Source organism: Bombina bombina, chromosome 4 (genome assembly GCF_027579735.1).
Source record: "Bombina bombina isolate aBomBom1 chromosome 4, aBomBom1.pri, whole genome shotgun sequence".
NCBI classification, from domain to species: domain Eukaryota; kingdom Metazoa; phylum Chordata; class Amphibia; order Anura; family Bombinatoridae; genus Bombina; species Bombina bombina.
In genome coordinates, this window is record NC_069502.1 from 872,980,924 (window position 1) to 872,999,736 (window position 18,813).

Below are 18,813 nucleotides of genomic sequence, written 5' to 3' on the forward strand. Positions count from 1 at the left end.
CGATCGGGACTCAGAAAGATTGATACAGCCTGTGCTAGTGACATAAGCTGCTTCCACCCACCAACGAATGTTTTATCAATCAATGGCCGATGCAGAGAGGGCCACAGAGTGGCCCTCTCTGCATCGGTGGGTAAAATAGGGGATTGCAGTGATGGCTCAATATTGAGGCATCACTACAATCCCTTGTAAGCAGCTGTAAGCGATTAGGATCGCTTCCAGCACTTCAAACAACAGAGGACATACCAGGTACGTCAATTGTCGTTAAGGGGAGCTTTTTCTATGACGTACCTGGTACGTCCTCTGTGTTTAAGGGGTTAAAAAATTAAATTCTGTAATGTAGCGATCCTCCTTAAACAGTTGTATGTAGGACCCCCCTCCCTCACCCCTTTCCATAGTGTAGGAAACCCATCCCTCCTCTTCCCTCACTAAACATTTATTTTTATGCAGCATAGCGAATCCCCCCTTACTCCCCTCCCTCCCCCCTTCCTTCATGCACCACCTGCCCTCCCTCCCACACCACCCACAGCAGCATCGAAAGATGATAAAAACAGTGACACAGAGTGTGACTGTTTACATAAGTGATCTACCTTCATATGGCACAATCAGTGCTCATTTACCATATGAAGGCAGATGCCTTCTGCCTGTGGCTGCGGTCTTAGTTGCAGAGCTGACTGACAGTTGGGACCATAGCATGAGGCAGAAGGTTAAACATAACTACTACGCCAACAGGATACGCTGTGCAAAGTACCCTGTTACGTAGTAACTACATCCAATAGGCTTAAGGGGTTTATTCACCAGTTGTAATGTAGATGCTCTATAACTTACTTGTAGCGCTGAAATTCAAATACCCACCACCCACTTCAAAAGTAATTTTTTTTGGTGAGCTAACGGTTTGAATTGTTCCCCAATCAGCACTCTAGCCGTACGACACTCAAACTGTTTTTTTTTTTGTATCTAGAGCTCTGATTGGAGAACAGTTTAAACCGTTAGCTCACCAAAAAATTACTTTTAAAGTGTGCAGCCAGACCGCAGGGTATTTAAACTTCAGCGCTACATTAAAAAGTAAGTTAAAGCACATCTTCATTGCAACGGATTAAATAAAACTCCATTTAAAATATTTATAACATTCTGGATCTGTTTATACAAATGGGAAAGATTACCATCACTTTAAACTAAAATCCAATTAACTTTGATCACATTTCCCATTTTCTCTTGGTCACATTTGTTGAAACTCAGCTTTTTTCCATAAAGGTAGGTTCCGGATCGCTCTTTATATATGGCAGCAGTGTTTGTCATGAGAGCATACTGAGGTAGGCACAGGAGCGAGCTTTATATATGGCAGCAGTGCTTGTCATGAAAGCATACTGAGGTAGGCACAGGAGTGTGCTGTATATATGGCACCAGTGCTTGTCATGAGAGCATACTGAAGTAGGCACAGGAGTGTGCTGTATATATGGCACCAGTGCTTGTCATAAGAGCATACTGAGGTAGGCTCAGGAGCGTGCGCTAAGTATGAAAGCAGTGCTTGTCACAAGAACATACTGAGGTAGGCTCAGGAGCCTGCTCTATATATGGCAGCAGTGTTTGTAACAACATTATACATATAGGGCTCGATTTATCAAAGCCCTACGGCTGAAAGTTCTCACAAGAACTTGCTCGCCGTAATTTAACAAGCAGCGGTCACTAGACCGCTGCTTCCCTAATGTCTTCGCCACCTCTAAGGTCCGTCCGACCGAGGAGATTGACAGCTCCTGCCCGCGCGTGATTGGCTGTGCATGGGCAGGGGGCGGGATTGCACGCGAGCGCCAAATTGCGCTAGTGTGCAATGGTGATTAACTGCGGGTAATTTCGCCCGCCACAGGCGAGTTGAGGCATACAGGGGTGCGTATACGCGCCCCTGTCCACCTCAGCTTTGATAAATCTAGCCCATAGTATGGTGCAGCTCTTCAGTGCGTAACAGGGGGCAAAAGTATGTGCGGAGCTGGAGGTGTTCTGCTCTATTTCCCAGTGTTCTTCCTTTATTTGCCTGAAGCGTTGGCCACACTGAGCTCCTCAGGCAGCCCACGGCAGAAGGCGATTTTGCTGTGAGGTGATCTTCGCCAATAGCATGATAGCTATCTGGCATGGCACCAGCCCGCACGGATATTGGCAAAGAGGTTGAAGCGTCACCTGACACCAAAATAGCGTTCTGCCGTGGGCTGCCTGAGGAGTTCAGTGCAGCGAACGCATCACACAAATAAAGGAACATTCAGTCATGAAGTATATTAAAGGGATAATAAACCCCAAAAAGATATATTTTGTGATTCAGATAGAGCATGACATTTTAGGGAACTTTCTAATTTACTCCTATTATCAATTTTTCTTCGTTCTCTTGGTATCTTTTTTTTCTAGTTGTGCTACTATACTTAAAGGGACAGTAAAGTCATAATTAGACATTCATGATTTAGACAGAGCATCCTATATAATAAAAGGCCAAGTGTGTTTGTCCGAAGCTGTCATGCGCAGTAGACAGCACAGCACGAGGACAAACACACCTGGCCTTTGAGAGTCCCTAAGTCTCTGCTCTGCAGTGTGAGCAGAAGTGTGCGTGACCGAGCGTGGCCGGGGCGTGGCCGAGTGCAAAGGGGGCGTGGCCGAGCGCGAGGGCCGCGAGGGGGCGTGGCCGAGCGTGAAGGGGCGGGGCCAGACGGGCCGTGAAAGGCTGTGCAGTTTGAGAGCTCAAAACAGCTCAAAAGAGGGGAGAGAGGGGGTAGGGAAAAGATAAGAAAGGTGAGAGAGAGATCAAGAGGGTAGAGAGAGATCAAGAGGGGAGAGCAAAAGAGAGTGGAGGGAGAGCAAAAGAAAGGGGACAGAGAGATCAAAAGAAAGGGGGGGAGGAGAGAGAGAGGGGGGAGGAGAGAGAGAGGGGGAGGAGAGAGAGAGAGAGAGAGAGAGAGAGAGAGAGAGGGAGGAGAGAGAGAGAGGGGGGGAGGAGGAGAGAGAGGGGAGGGAGAGAGGGGAGGGGGAGTGAGAGAGAGAGAGGGGAGGGGGAGTGAGAGAGAGAGAGGGGAGGGGGAGTGAGAGAGAGAGGGGAGAGGGAGAGAGAGAGAGGAGAGAGAGAGAGAGGGAGGAGAGAGAGAGAGGGGGGGAGGAGGAGAGAGAGGGGAGGGAGAGAGGGGAGGGGGAGTGAGAGAGAGAGAGGGGAGGGGGAGTGAGAGAGAGAGAGAGAGAGAGAGGGGGGAAGGGGAGTGAGAGAGAGAGGGGGAGGGGGAGAGAGAGAGGGGAGGGGGAGAGAGAGGGGAGGGAGAGAGAGAGGGGAGGGGGAGTGAGAGAGAGAGAGGGGAGGGGGAGGGAGGGAGGGAGAGAGAGAGGGGGAGGGAGAGAGAGAGGGGAGGGAGAGGGGAGGGAGAGAGAGAGAGGGAGAGAGAGAGGGGGGGGGAGAGAGAGGGGGGGGGAGAGAGAGAGAGAGGGGGAGAGAGAGGGGGGAGAGAGAGAGAGGGGAGAGAGAGAGAGGGGAGAGAGAGGGGGAGTGAGAGAGAGGGGAGAGAGAGGGAGAGAGAGAGGGTAGAAAGAGAGAGAGAGGGAGAGAGAGGGGGGAGAGAGATAGAGGGGAGAGAGAGAGATAGAGGGGAGAGAGAGAGATAGAGGGGAGAGAGATAGAGGGGAGAGAGAGGGGGAGAGAGAGAGAGAGGGGAGAGAGAGAGAGAGGGGAGAGGGAGAGAGACAGGGGAGAGAGAGCGCAAAAGAGAGGAGGGAGAGAGAGCACAAAAGAGAGGGGTGAGAGAGAGAGCACAAAAGAGAGGGGGGGGGGAGAGAGCGCAAAAGAGAGGGGGAGACAGAGTGCAAAAGAGGGGGGGGGGGAGAGCGCAAAAGAGAGGGGGAGAGAGAGAGCGCAAAAGAGGGGGGGAGAGAGAGAGCACAAAAGAGGGGGGGGAGAGAGAGAGCACAAAAGAGGGGGGATAGAGAGAGCGCAAAAGAGGGGGGATAGAGAGAGCGCAAAAGAGGGGGGATAGAGAGAGCGCAAAAGAGGGGGGAGAGAGAGAGCAAAAGAGAGGGGGAGAGAGAGCGCAAAAGAGAGGGGGGAGAGAGAGAGCACAAAAGAGAGGGGGGAGAGAGAGAGCGCAAAAGAGAGGGGGGAGAGAGAGAGCGCAAAAGAGAGGGGGGAGAGAGAGAGCGCAAAAGAGAGGGGGGAGAGAGAGAGCTCAAAAGAGAGGGGAGAGGGAGCGCAAAGAGAGGGGGGAGAGAGATCGCAAAAGAAAGGGGGAGAGAAAGCGCAAAAGAGAGGGGGGAGAGAGAGCAAAAGAAAGGGGCAGGGAGAGAGCGCAAGGGGTGGGACCGCTGTACCCTGCAAAAAAATGGCGTGTGAACGGGCTTAAGGACCAGTACAATTATAAACAACATTTCAATTTACTTTTATTATTTAATTTGCTTCCTTCTCTTGTTATCCTTTGCTGAAAGCTGATTGGTGGCTGCATATATATATATACCGATTGTCATTGGCTCACCCACGTGTTCAGTTAGCAATCAGTAGTGCATTTCTGCTTCTTCAACAAATGATACCAAGAGAATAAAGCAAATTTGTTAATAGAAGTAAATTGGAAAGCTGTTTAAAATTGTATCTTCTGCCTAAATCATTAAATAACATTTTTGGGTTTCATGTCTTTATCTCTTTACGTTAATTTTTTTTTTTCCTAAATATAAAAATGGATTAATATTACTGATTACTATAAGTCTAATAATTACAAAATGTGCAAGTAATACAAAAATGTGATACTATTATCTAAATCATTGAGTACAAAACAATAAGAAAAATATCAAGGGGAGAAAAGTGTGTTATCTTAAAACTTTTATATAAATCTATTTTATCCTGTACTGTGCACTATCAGGTAACTTCCTGCTGTAATTACAGGGCGTCTAGAGGAAAACCCGGGCACTGGGCTATTAAATGTGAAGGAAGAGGATGAGACAGATGACATGAATAGTCATCAGACTGAAATACATTGGTCCCTCCCTGACGGTGAGTAGTAATACGTGAGAGTCTGCCGGGGCTGTGCACACAGTTGCTTACTTCTCTCCCTTGTAGTTTACTGTCTGGTTTATAAGCGCAGATAACATAATGAGTTTAACCCTTATTTAGTACATGTTGTATTTTTTATAGTGGAATATAGCACAGCCCAGAATGGAAAGTAAATACAGTAGATTTGCATAATCAACAAATGCATGACAATGCAATAGCACTTAGGGGTAGATTTATCTTAGTGCGAGCGGACCTGATTCGATGTAGCGTATCATGTCCGCTGCACATCGATAAATGCCGACAGCATAACAGAAGTTATGAAGCTCCATAACTTGTCCACCTGCTCTGAGGCCACGGACAGAAATCAACCCGATCGAATACGGTGGTGACCGTATGAAGCGGACGCTCTGCGCCGGATGTCTTGAAGTATGGACCCACTCCCCACCGCCGGGATGAAGATAGAAGATGCCGCTTGGATGAAGATAGAAGACGGATGGATGAAGACCTCGCCGCCTGGATGAAGACTTCTCGCCGCCTTTATGTCCGGACTTCAGAAACTGTAAGTGGATCGTCGGGGTTTAGTGTTATTTTTTTTTTTACTTTTTTGGGGTGTTTTTTTTTTTTTAGATTAGGGTTTGGGCTCGTTTAAAAGAGCTTAGTGCCTTTTTAAGGACAATGAAAAAGCAATGAATAGCTTAGGTTTTTGTTAGAGTTAGTTTTTTATTTTGGGTTGGGTGGTGGTTTTTACTGTTGAGGGGTCTTTGTATTTTTTTTCAGGTAAAAGAGCTGATTTCTTTAGGGCAATGCCCTACAAAAGGCCCTTTTAAGGGCTATTGGTAGTTTGTAGGCTAGTGTTTTTTTATTTCTCTTGCAAGGTGTATCCAGTCCACGGATTCATCCTTACTTGTGGGATATTCTCATTCCTTACAGGAAGTGGCAAAGAGAGCACACAGCAGAGCTGTCCATATAGCTGCTCCCCTAGCTCCACCCCCCAGTCATTCTCTTTGCCGCTCTAGCAGTAGGGCATCTCCACGGGAGGGTAAAGTGAATGTGGTGTTAGATACTCTGATTCAGGCTAGGAAGCCTGTCACGAGGAAAATTTACCATAAGATATGGCGGAAATATCTTTGTTGGTGTGAATCCAAGGGTTACTCGTAGAGTAAGATTAGGATTCCAAGGATATTGTCTTTTCTCCAAGAAGGATTGGAGAAAGGTTTGTCAGCTAGTTCCTTAAAGGGACAGATATCTGCTCTGTCTATTCTTTTACACAAGCGTCTTGCGGAGGTACCAGACGTTCAAGCGTTTGCTCAGGCTTTAGTCAGAATCAAGCCTGTCTATAAACCAGTTGCTCCGCCATGGAGTCTAAATTTAGTTCTTTCAGTTCTTCAAGGGGTTCCGTTTGAACCTTTACATTCCATAGATATTAAGTTATTATCTTGGAAAGTTTTGTTTTTGGTAGCTATATCTTCTGCTCCAAGAGTTTCTGAATTTTCTGCTTTGCAGTGTAATTCACCCTATCTGGTGTTCCATGCAGATAAGGTAGTTTTACGTACCAAACCTGGTTTTCTTCCTAAGGTTGTTTCTAATAAGAATATTAACCAGGATATCTTTGTTCCTTTCCTGTGTCCTAATCCAGCTTCTAAGAAGGAACGGCTATTACACAATCTTGATGTGGTTCGTGCTTTGAAATTCTATTTACAAGCAACTAAAGATTTCAGACAAACATCATCCTTGTTTGTCGTTTATTGTGGTAAGAGGAGAGGTCAGAAAGCGACTGCTACCTCTCTTTCCTTCTGGCTGAAAAGCATCATCCGATTGGCTTATGAGACTGCTGGGCAGCAGCCTCCTAAACGAATTACAGCTCATTCCACCAGAGCTGTGGCTTCCACATGGACTTTCAAGAATGAGGCTTCTGTTGAACAGATTTGCAAAGCAGCGACTTGGTCTTCACTGCATACTTTTGCCAAATTTTACAAATTCAATACTTTTGCTTCTTCGGAGGCTATTTTTGGGAGAAAGGTTTTGCAAGCAGTGGTGCCTTCCGTTTAGGTTACCTATCTTGTTCCCTCCCTTCATCCGTGTCCTAAAGCTTTGGTATTGGTATCCCACAAGTAAGGATGAATCCGTGGCCTGGATACACCTTGCAAGAGAAAACAGAATTTATGCTTACCTGATAAATTACTTTCTCTTGCGGTGTATCCAGTCCACGGCCCGCTCTGGCAATTAAGTCAGGTTAAATTTTTTTTGTTTAAACTACAGTCTCCACTGCACCCTATGGTTTCTCCTTTTCTCCTAGCCTTCAGTCGAATGACTGGGGGGTGGAGCTAGGGGGGGGAGCTATATGGACAGCTCTGCTGTGTGCTCTCTTTGCCACTTCCTGTAGGGAATGAGAATATCCCACAAGTAAGGATGAATCCGTGGACTGGATACACCGCAAGAGAAAGTAATTTATCAGGTAAGCATAAATTCTGTTTTTTTATAGGGCTATTAGATTAGGTGTAATTGTTTTTATTTTGGATAATTTCGTTTGTTATATTTCATAATTTAGTGTTTGTTATTTTTCATAATTTAGTGTTTGTTATTTTTTGTAATTTAGTGTTTGTTATTTTTTGTAATTTAGTATTTTTTATTTTTTGTAATTTAAGATTTAATTTTTTTTTTATTTTTTTTATTGAGGCTTAAAGAAAGTACAGTGGTAAGCATCATTTGTTTCAAAGCATAGTTACTAACATAGTCACATAAATTAGTGAAGACAGAATAATATAACCAGCATGGATACATAAATGGATACATTACAAACATTTCAAGCTTAGGTGGTAAGACCACATCATTGGACTATGAACATATAGAGCAAATGCTATTTAACTTAGCCCCTTTTTTTAGCATAAAGAAGTTCCCCTTAAAATTGTATGCAATGTAACACGTGTTTCCCCAGCTAAACTCTAGCAGCCTCTCTTGAAAGAAAAAAATATACTTGGGGACTAGTAGGGGAAAGAAAAGTAAACGAGTTTATAGGGCCTTTTTCTGACCCTCATGTCTATATTTGCGCAAAATTCTAGTAAACTATAGGATCACTCTTGGATCCTAAATGAAACTATAGGATCACTCTTGGATCCATAACAGCTTATAAATAGATATATTTAAATATATTCCTGTTTTTATTATATAAAAGATAAATCAATAGGGGCTATTCCATAATCTATTGTAGGGATCTCTCGCCAACTTTAAATATTTCCCTAATTTAATGAAAACTATGAGGAACTTGTTTGATCAGTATAATCATATTCAGATTTCTACTTCCCTCTAGTGGAGGTATCTGGTATTGATGAAAGATAATGTATAGATATACGTAATAGTCCGTCTAGTAGATGGAAACATGGCTTTAACTAATTTAAAGACTGAATAGGGAGGGAGCTTATTCTGATATATATAGGCAATACTTTCTAATAATTATGTGGCTCCACATTCTAAACATGCCCTTAATTCCCAAAAAGAACAAAGAATAATACAAGACTGCCTGTGATACTGAGACCCTTCTGCTTATATTAAAATATAGAGGGTATTATTAGCGCTGTCAAAAGGTCAAGTGTTAGAAGATATTGAACTCAGAAGGGATAGTTAATTAGCAACGAATAACATTTGCACGTAACAACTTTATAAAAAGTCATGCAACAAATTACACGATAATGTTCTGTAAACAATGCGCTTATATTTTCAGAGAGACGCTGTCGAAAAAAACAACTTCTAAACTTTGTGTGCTATATGTGGCTAGTAAATAGAACAGAGCATCCAGTGAACTAAAACTGAATAGAGAGAAAAACGACCCCTTCCCATCCAAAAATTTAAGTTAGTCCTCTGTGTCAATATGAGCAGTTCCAGTAGGTAAATAAAAATAGTAGCAATTCTTATACATCTGGTGCACAGAGAGACAAATTTCTTCTATGGGGGTCACAGTAGCCTACCCAACACCGGTGCTCCCAAGTTCTTGTATAATAGGAGTATTATGGGGTCACAGTATAGACTTGTCCTCTGTCTCCTCCGCCTCTTGATAATGGGGCTTCAGTAATGGAATTGTGGTAGCATCTGACTCCGGTTCAGAGCCCCGCATAAGTGACTCCTCCATGACTGCCTTCCAGGCAGATATGTGCTGTTCTGCTCACAAGATTCCTGCACTCTCAATCCCAGTATTGTAGATATGCAGGTTGGGAGAGCTTGCATTTGTAAATCCATTGGCTTGGCACTTCTGTGTGGAACATGTATATTGGCCCGCACCCGAGGGGCGGCCTCAGCCCCCAGGATCAGGCCAGAGCTGGCCAGCTTGGTGCAACTCCTGACTTGCCGGTATGACTCTACAAGTATCGATTCTTCTGGAAGTAGTGTCGTGAGCTCCGGATATCTCATCTTTTCAGATTGAGGAAGCTGTAGTACGCAATCTAAGGCCCCAATCACTGCTATTTTAAAATCTGCAGTGTCTGCGAGATATCCTCCATTGTGAGAGATATAAGGATTAGGCGAATAACCCCAATTTAATAGTAAGGTGGTGCAAGAAAGTATCTGTGTACTTCGTAAGCCAGAGATCTGGGGGGGGGGGGGGTAGTGTATGCAGCAGCCTCAGCCACACGGTACTCTGTCTATGACTCAGCTATGGTCTAGTTAGTAAAAGTTATGCGCGGCTTACTTGGAGAGCATAGGTCAGGCTTGTCGTTATATCCACTCCTAAACCCCAGCAACATGTGTAGGCTATTTCTGCTTCCAGATAAGGAGGTTATAATAGAGTAGCTTTACTTATTTATATCTGAAAAGCCGAATTTAATGAAATATAAGCAGGAGCTTCACTGAGACACGTCCTGCCGCTCCAAGCCTAGGCTCTGCCCCCGTGTTAGTTTTTTTTTATGTGCAATTTAGTTTAATTGGTAGTTATTTTATTTTTAGTATAATAGTTGTTAGGTTATTTTATATTTTAAACTTAGTTTTTTTTTATTTTACAGGTATTTATTTTAAGATAGAGATATTGTAATTTTAATATAAAGTTATGGGGTGTTTAGGGATTAATAGTTTAATTTGTTTTTTTGCGATGTGGGGGGCTGGTGGTTTAGGAGTTAATAGGTTTATTTAGTGGCGGTGATGTGAGAGGCCAGAGGTTTAGGGTTAATAACTTTATTTAGTGGTGGCGGTGTTGGGGAGTGCCAATTTATTTATCTTATCTCTAAATATCCACAAAGACCACCTTTTCATATCTATACATAAAGGCCAATACGCAGAGAAATTGAAAACTAAAATTTTAGTATAGGTCAAGATTTCAGGAGGTAAAAACTGTCATTATAAACAACAAAATAAAAGTAAAGGAGCTAGAAGTAGCAGATGCGGGAGGAGGATCGCCGTTATGTTTACCATAACGCAAAGGTAAGTATTTAAAGAAAATAAGCATCTTTGTAAACTTTAAAGTGCCCCTGTTTTTAAGAGTATTATTTAATACTGGCCTTTAATTCATTAAAGTTTACAATCACTTTAAACGCAACACTTATTAAATACATAAAAAGTAACAATATTTAACAAAAAAATAAAGAGCTTATTATGGTAATACTCTGAATGTTACTCATAAGATCCCAATAAAACATTCACCTTGTCAGACGTATACACCTCTCCAGACTTGTCTCATTTGCCTATTAGTAGTAATGAACAGTAATCTTCAATTTTTGCAGCATCTACATACGTAATCAGAGACATAAACAGCGGTTAGCCCAAAAAACAGGCCATGGGGATATCTATCAAGCCGTCAACTTTATTGAATTCAATGGCACCAATAGGCTCGCCTAACATCGCGGCCGCAAACCTGAATACGATCTCCATATTTATAAAAAAAAAGCCGGCAAAAAGACGCACACCAAGTAAGGGGCGATGAGCATCGGACTGTTGTTAACTAACAGTCATCAGTCTCGCGTCTATTCGGCTTTTTACCAACTTTATTTATACCGTGTCACTTAACGTCGCCACTATACTAAAATGTTTAACCCCAATCCTGCCTTTCCCGGACCCCGCCGCCACTAAATAAAGTTATTAACCCATATTCCGCCGCTCCCCGCGGCCACTAAATAAACGTATTAACCCATCCTGAAGCAGGTCCATCCTGAAGAGGAGCTCCGCGCTGGATGTCTTCAGGATGGACCCGCTCCGCGCCGGATGGATGAAGATAGAAGATGTCGTCTGGATGAAGACTTTGCCGGCTGGATGAAGATGGAAGAGGCCACCCGGATGAAGACTTCTTGCCGGCTGGATGGATCCTTCAAGCGGGACTTCAATAACTGTAAGTGGATCGTCGGGGGTTAGTGTTAGGTTTATTTAAGGGTTTTTTGGGTGGGTTTTATTTTTAGAGTAGGGTCTGGGCAGGTAAAAGATCTAAATACCCCTTTAAGGGCAATGTCCATACAAATGTCCTTTTCAGGGCAAAGGGGAGCTTAGGTTATTTTAGATAGGGTTTTTATTTGGGGGGGTTGGTTGGTGGGTTTTACTGTTGGGGGTGTTTTTTATTTTGATAGGGATATTAGATTAGGTGTAATTCTTTTTTATTTTTGATAACGTGTTTGTTTTTTTTCTCGTAATTTAGTGTTTTTTATTTTTTGTAACTTAGCGTTTCATTTTTTTTGTAATTTAGTAATTTTTAATAAGGTTAAATAGTATATTTAAATAATTTGAGTAGGGTTAGGTTTTTTTTAATATGTAATTTAGTTAATTTAATTAGTAGTTTAATTTAAGTGTAGTATAATAGTTAGGGTAGGTTAATTAATAGTTTAAAAATAGTTTATTTTAATTCTACAGGTAAGTAAATTTATTTGAAGATAGGGATGTTGTAATTTTAATTTAAAGTTAGTGGGTTGTTAGGTTTAGGGGTTATTAGCTTAATTTAGTTTATGGCGATGTGGGGGGCTGGCGGTTTAGGGGTTAATAGGTTTAGTTAGTGGTAGTGATGTGGGAGGCCAGAGGTTTAGGGGTTAATACTTTTATTTAGGTTGCGGCTGGGTTGGGTAGCGGCCAGTGACGTCAGAGGCTGGTGAGGCAGTGGCTAGGATACGCCTTCATTCTTTAGATATCCTTTGTTGAAGAAATAGCAATGCACATGGGTGAGCCAATCACATGAGGTATCTATGTGCAGCCACCAATCAGCAGCTACTGAGCATATTTAGATATGATTTTCAACAAAGGACATCCAAAGAATGAAGAAAATTAGATATTAGATGTAAATTGGAAAGTTATTTAAATTTGCATATGGGTTTCATATGGGTTTCATGTCCCTTTAAATGGTGTCTTGGAAAACTGGTCAACTTAGTAAACATCTGATTTTAGTCTAAAAGGATTGTAACAGAAATTCTTGCCAGATAACACAATGCTTGCTCGGATTATGAGATCTAGAAATCCATGCCCATTAAAATATGTTTAAAACATACTTTTTACTTTAATGCTGCAAATTATGCTTATAGATTCTTTCATTACATAAGGGATGAGAGTCAGAGGGGGAGGAAGAGAGACAGAGAGAGAGAGAAAGAGACCATGGGGGAGAACAACACATAAGGAGAGAGATGGATAGATAGAGAGAGAGACACACACACACACACACAAGGGGGGGGGGGGACCACTGCATTTTAAAGTAATAAAACAGCAGAGCTACAGAGAGTACAGAAAATGAGACTATAATTTAGTGTGAAGTACAGAGGCAAGCTGCTAAGTTAGTGGGTGTAACGTTTGAGTAAACAAAATACAAAAACGACCCTGCTGTAAAAGAGTAAAAAAACACTAAACCACATTCATTAAATTATCATTTTCACTAACAGAATCCCTTTCTGTAAAATCTTACTTTAATAAGATGTGGCTGAAACACTGCTCTTTGTGCCTCTTTTCCTGCTTTGTAAGGATTCAGGAAGTGACAGTGGCACATTCCACTGCACTAAGAGGGGAAGAACAGAACTCTCTTTTTCACTTTAGCAAAGCTAGCAGGTTCACAGGACAGCAACAAAATATATGAAAGTTGTTTTTTTCCGTTTTTGTTTTGTTCTATATGATTTAACATCCAGCCCCAACCCTATGTTCCACTTACTAATGCCTCTCGCTGGATTGGTTCAGCCCAAATAGGACTGCCTCAAATAAAGCACTTATGGCCATGCAATGATCTTAACCACTTTCATCCAGTAGATGGCGCAGCATGTTGTGCAATGGTGGGCAGACCTGCTTGTGCCTCTGCATTGCACAACATATAGCTGTGAGAAAAAAAAATGCTGGGGAAAAAAAAATTACAATTTAGTTTTTTTAAAGCCAATAAAAAAATATATATTTTTGCCCATATGAGAGGTGAAGCACTGCCTCACCTGCCTCTAGTGACTGCACATCACTGGTAGCGGCGGAATAGGGGTTAATAAATTTTATTCAGGTTGCGGAGATGTCAGGGCGTCAGATTAGGGGTGTTTAGACTCTGGGTTTATGTTAGGGTGTTAGGTGTAAACGTTACATGTTTTCTACCATATAAATCAATGGGATATCTGGCAGAATCGAACATAAGCTTTCGCTGCTTTCAGACTCCCATCGATTCCTATGGCATCCGCGGCCTCCAGGGTGGCCTTTTGAAAACCAGGTACGCTGGGCCGGAATAGCCACGAGCGTACCTGTTAACTATTTGATAACTTTGAAAATGTGTCAAATAGAGCCGAATGTGTATTCGGAACATCTGTATTGACGTAAGCATCAATCTGCATCGGATTGAGACCGGCGGATCGTATGTTACGTCACAGATTTCAACTTTTGCCGGTCTGTAGGCTTTGATAACTAGGTCGGATCAAGCTCGCAACAATTACGCTGCGGAATTCCGGCGTATTTGCGGTTGACGGCTTGATAGATATCCCCCCATATCTCATTCATCATTTAATCCATTTGGCATTAATGTGTTTAATATATACATCCATGTACATTCCTTTTGAAGCAGGTATCCATAAGGCCTCTGTCAATGCCAATAAACCTTAAACTGTCAGGGTTACTATTATGAAACTTCTGAAAGCGTCTAACTACACTGCTAGTTTTCACTGTATATTTAATATTATTCCTGTGTTCTTTGATCCTATCTTTGAAAGCTTGTTTTGTTTTCCCAACATAAAATGCTGGGGTAGTGACATGAGAGTAGATATACAACCCCCTCAAGACAGATTTGTAGGAAGAGGTTACTCAAAATTATAAGTCATCTTTGCTACATCAATAAATGAATGTTTGATAATTTTGGACAAAATAGAGTGGTGTAGTCTGTTACTTTTTATGGAATACATTTATTATAATTTGTCCTATCTTCTAACTTTATTATTCAAACATTTGATTCCATAAGTGTTTGCACTAATATTTTTGAATTGTCCTCATAAATAATTTTATATAGCCATTTATTTCTATTATAATTATATTATATTACAGCTTGCTATTTGGTGGCTAAATGTACCCACCAATGAACAAGCGCTATCCAGGGTCTGAACCAAAAATGGGCCGGCTTGTAAGCTTACATTTCTGCTTTTTCAAATACTGATACCAAGAGAAGGAAGAAAAAGTGATAATATGAGTAAATTAGAAAGTCTCTTAAAATTGCATGTTCTATCTGAATCATGAATGAAAAAATTTGGGTTCAGTATCCCTTTAAGTCTCTGGATATAATCTGGAGGTTAAATTAAGAGTCAGCTGAGTATGACCATATACAAAGCTAAGCTCTGGAGTGTAAGAATAAACTATAACTTCCAGCATCCATTATCAACTGGTAAGCTTCAGCAATCCTATTAGGAAAACTGATTTTAAAGGCTATAGTAGCATATCAATATAGCTTATGATCTGCAGTAAATACATATACATATATATATATGTATATATATATATATCCTAGCCTAGAATAAACTAATATTTTATTCTAAAAGTGTAACTATGAATGTAACACTTCACGTGCGACACACCACCTCAGCCGCTTACAGAAAAAACGCACAAGTCAAACGAGCAACAAAAATTTAATCAATTATAAGCTGAATCAAGAAAAATAACTCAATTTTTAAAAAAATATTATGATTACATAACTGAACCATTAATTTGTTGTAGCTACAGCAAAACTAAATTAATTCTAATAGTGTGTGTGTGTAAAAAAATCTCTAAAAAGATTTATCACATTCCACAAAAACATGTAACTAAATAGCCGTAGAATAAAATCTCTTATTTTTAAAGGGACAGTCTAGACCCAATGCAAGTCTAGACCCAATACATAATTTGGGACTACAATTTGTTGAAAATCTCGCTTTGTTTATAATTACTCAACTTCGTATAACCGCTATTGTTTGTTAGGAGCCGAAAATGGCCGCCAAGTTCTGCATAGCTGTTGCATGTATATTTTGGTATGCTAAAGGGACATTATACACTAGATTTTTCATTGCATAAATGTTTTATAGATGATCCATTTATATAGCCCATCTGGGAGTTTTTGTAACAATGTATAGTTTTTCCTATTTTTTTAATAACATTGTGCTGATTTTCAGACTCCTAACCAAGCCCCAAAGTGTCAGTTGCATATATGTGTTGACAGAGCACTGCTGGTTCCTGTTTGTTTAATCTGTATTTTCATATGCAGGGAAGGGGGTAGGGAGTGTCTGCACCCAGCCCCTTTCACTGGGTGTTCTAGCTAATCTCATCAGCAGTGCTAAACTTGTAACTTCTAAGTAAGTTTTTAAAAGGTTTTATTCTGGATTTTTAGATCAGTATCTATGCATATTCTTCTTTATAGTAGTGTCTATTAAATTCAATTATATGAAAATTGGTGTATACTGTCCCTTTAAGCTTCTCCAATCACGATCGACTCTTAAATAAGTTTTCCTACTCTAACATGCTGATTTGTGCATGTGCAATTTGAAATAGCTAACTAAAAATATTAAATGTGCACTGCTAAACTGTCATTCAAGAAAACAGCTAACTGGACAAGAAGAAAGCTGTGGGCGAAGCTTGGAGGCCATTTTCGGCTGCTAACAAACGATTATTTAAAAGTTTCATGTACTTCTTACAAGTTTATAGATGTGGAACCTATTGCAATATGCTTGTCTGGTATGTAACAATAAGTAATAAAGTTTAAGTTTTGAACCTAGACTGTCCCTTTAATAATAAGGTCTGGGCTGTGTGGCTCCGCCATATTGTCTGTGTGATCCCGGCAGAAGCGGTGGCCGTAGAAGTGGGAGGAGCAGGTGCGGTGACAAATTCCTGTCTGCTTCCTACCGTTTGTGGCTTTTCAATTTTTTTCTGTGGCCGCCAACTGCTCAGCTATGTTGGGACCTATGCCAAGTCGGGCCCGTGTATACATGGACGTGAACACACACAGACCTCGTGAATATTGGGACTATGATCCCACGTGGTGAAGTCTTTGAAGCCATTAATATCACAAATAATGAGAAGGTGGTTGTGAAAATTCTAAAGCCTGTGAAGAAGAAGAAAATCAAGCGTGAGATCAAGATTCTGGAAAACTTGCGGGGAGGGCCAAACATCATTACTCTTGCAGACATAGTAAAAGACCCAGTGTCCCGGACTCGGCTCTGGTTTTCGAACATGTGAACAATACAGATTTCAAGCAGTTGTATCAGACTCTCACAGATTACGATATTAGATTCTACATGTATGAGATATTAAAGGCTCTGGACTATTGTCACAGTATGGGCATAATGCATAGAGATGTAAAGCCTCACAATGTTATGATTGATCATGAACACAGAAAGCTGCACCTTATAGATTGGGGTCTGGCTGAGTTTTATCATCCTGGGCAGGAGTACAATGTGCGAGTTGCCTCCAGATACTTCAAAGGACCTGAGCTCCTTGTAGATTACCAGATGTATGACTACAGTCTAGACATGTGGCGCTTGGGCTACATGCTGGCCAGTATGATCTTCAGGAAGGAGTCATTCTTTGATGGACATGACAACTATGACCAGTTGGTGAGAGTAGCCAAAGTTCTGGGAGCTGAACATCTGTATGATTTTATTGACAAATACAAAACTGAACTTGATCCTCGCTTCAGTGACATACTTGGAAGGCATTCTCGAAAACGATGGGAACACTTTGTACACAGTGAAAACCAGCACCTGTTAAGTCCAGAGGCTCTGGATTTTCTGGATAAACTGCTGCGGTATGACCATCAGACACGACTTACTGCTCGTGAAGCCATGGACCACCCATACTTCTACCCAATTGTGAAGGACCAATCCTGAATGGGCCCCTCCAATCTGCCCAGTGGTAGTTCCCCAGTCAACAGCGCCAGTATGATGTCAGGAATCTCTTTGTGCCAGTATAAACAACTCTTTCATATATGTTTATTTTCAAAATTGTTTTATATATATAAAAAAAGATTATTTAATGTACACATTTGTGTATATATATATATATATATATATATATATATATATATATATATATATATAGTAAATCTATGTGCATATGATTACAAAATAATTATTTGATATATCATGTTCACAAGCGAAAAAAGAAGAAAAACGTTTTTTCCCCCTTACGCAATTTACTCTTATTGTCTAGACAAATATACTTAGCCAGATCTAATATTTTCTGGAGTTTTAAAGAAATACAAGTAAAATTATTTAGGGGTTAATTCTGACTCAATATCTTTACAAATCACATCTAATTCACATAGACAATCCGATATTTGACACTATTAAAAACATTAGTTTAGACTTTTAAAAATAATGTTCACGAACACATGAAAAACTTGATGTTATACTTCATTCTTGACATAAAATTTTCCTTAAAGACTGTTGTTTTTTAAAACCGACTCAGGTTTATGTAATAATACTCCAGTTTCGTCAAACTGATACTAACTAATTTTTTTCACTTAATATTCTACATAAACATAAGTTAACAAGTCGTTTTTTAGATTCATTTATTCAAGAGAAAGTTTATAAATCTAATGTTTAATTTCATTATGCCTAATATGTTTTTAAAAATATTGTCAGTAATCAAGATTTGCTGTATGTTACAAGCTGATTTTAGACCTGTGAAACTCTCTCATCTGATATATAATTAAACACAACCATGGACTGTTATGATAGGCTAGAGCCTGAATCAACTTCCACCAATAAGACACTACCTATACCTTTAAAAATACTACCAACGGACCTTTTGGGCATCTTGATAAAGGCCACGGCCGAAACGCATATATTTGCCCAATTCTACCACCAAGCCACCTAAAATACCCATTTTAGGTACTCTGCAACCAAGCTATCATAGCTTTCTTTTATGAACAGAAACTCTTCATAAAAACCGGCACCCCTGCAAAAACCTTACAAAGGTGGAACTCTTGCAGTGTGGGAGGATTCCGTTTTTCCCAAATCGTTTGGACTTTACAAAACAAAAATCCTAAAAGAGCCGGTATCTAACTATTAACTATAACTATTTGCTCCCTCTCAAGACAAGCCAGCTAATACTATTAGCATTGGGATTGTAACCAGAAGAAGACAACAGCTATTGCTATTAGCGTTTTTTTGCTTTGTACTACAACATTTACCTGGTACTATAAAGGCCGAACGTACACAGCCAATCAGGTTACAGGATATCACAACATCCGTTTGGTAACAAACCCAGAAACACCAGTCTGTTTCCATGTCTTAACCATGAGTAAACCGGTCTGAATTCTAATACAGCTTATACCTTAGTCAAGCACTGCTAATAGTACTTAAAGTACAGCATCAAAATCACTGATCGTATCAAAGACTAATACAAAAAAAGCTTACATAAGCCTTTTTTTGAAACTTTGGTTACTGTTCACAAAG

At 40.8% G+C, this 18,813-nt stretch overlaps 1 protein-coding gene across 1 annotated transcript; it reads left to right on the top strand.

Moving 5' to 3' along the window:
- Window positions 1-16,290: 16,290 nt before the first annotated feature.
- Window positions 16,291-17,312, top strand: LOC128657382 (casein kinase II subunit alpha-like). Its single transcript, XM_053711713.1, is given in 3 exon segments — window positions 16,291-16,394; window positions 16,396-16,565; window positions 16,568-17,312. Coding segments are annotated over 3 exon segments (933 nt in total). The 5' UTR covers window positions 16,291-16,305; the 3' UTR covers window positions 17,242-17,312.
- The last annotated feature ends 1,501 nt before the right edge of the window (window positions 17,313-18,813 follow it).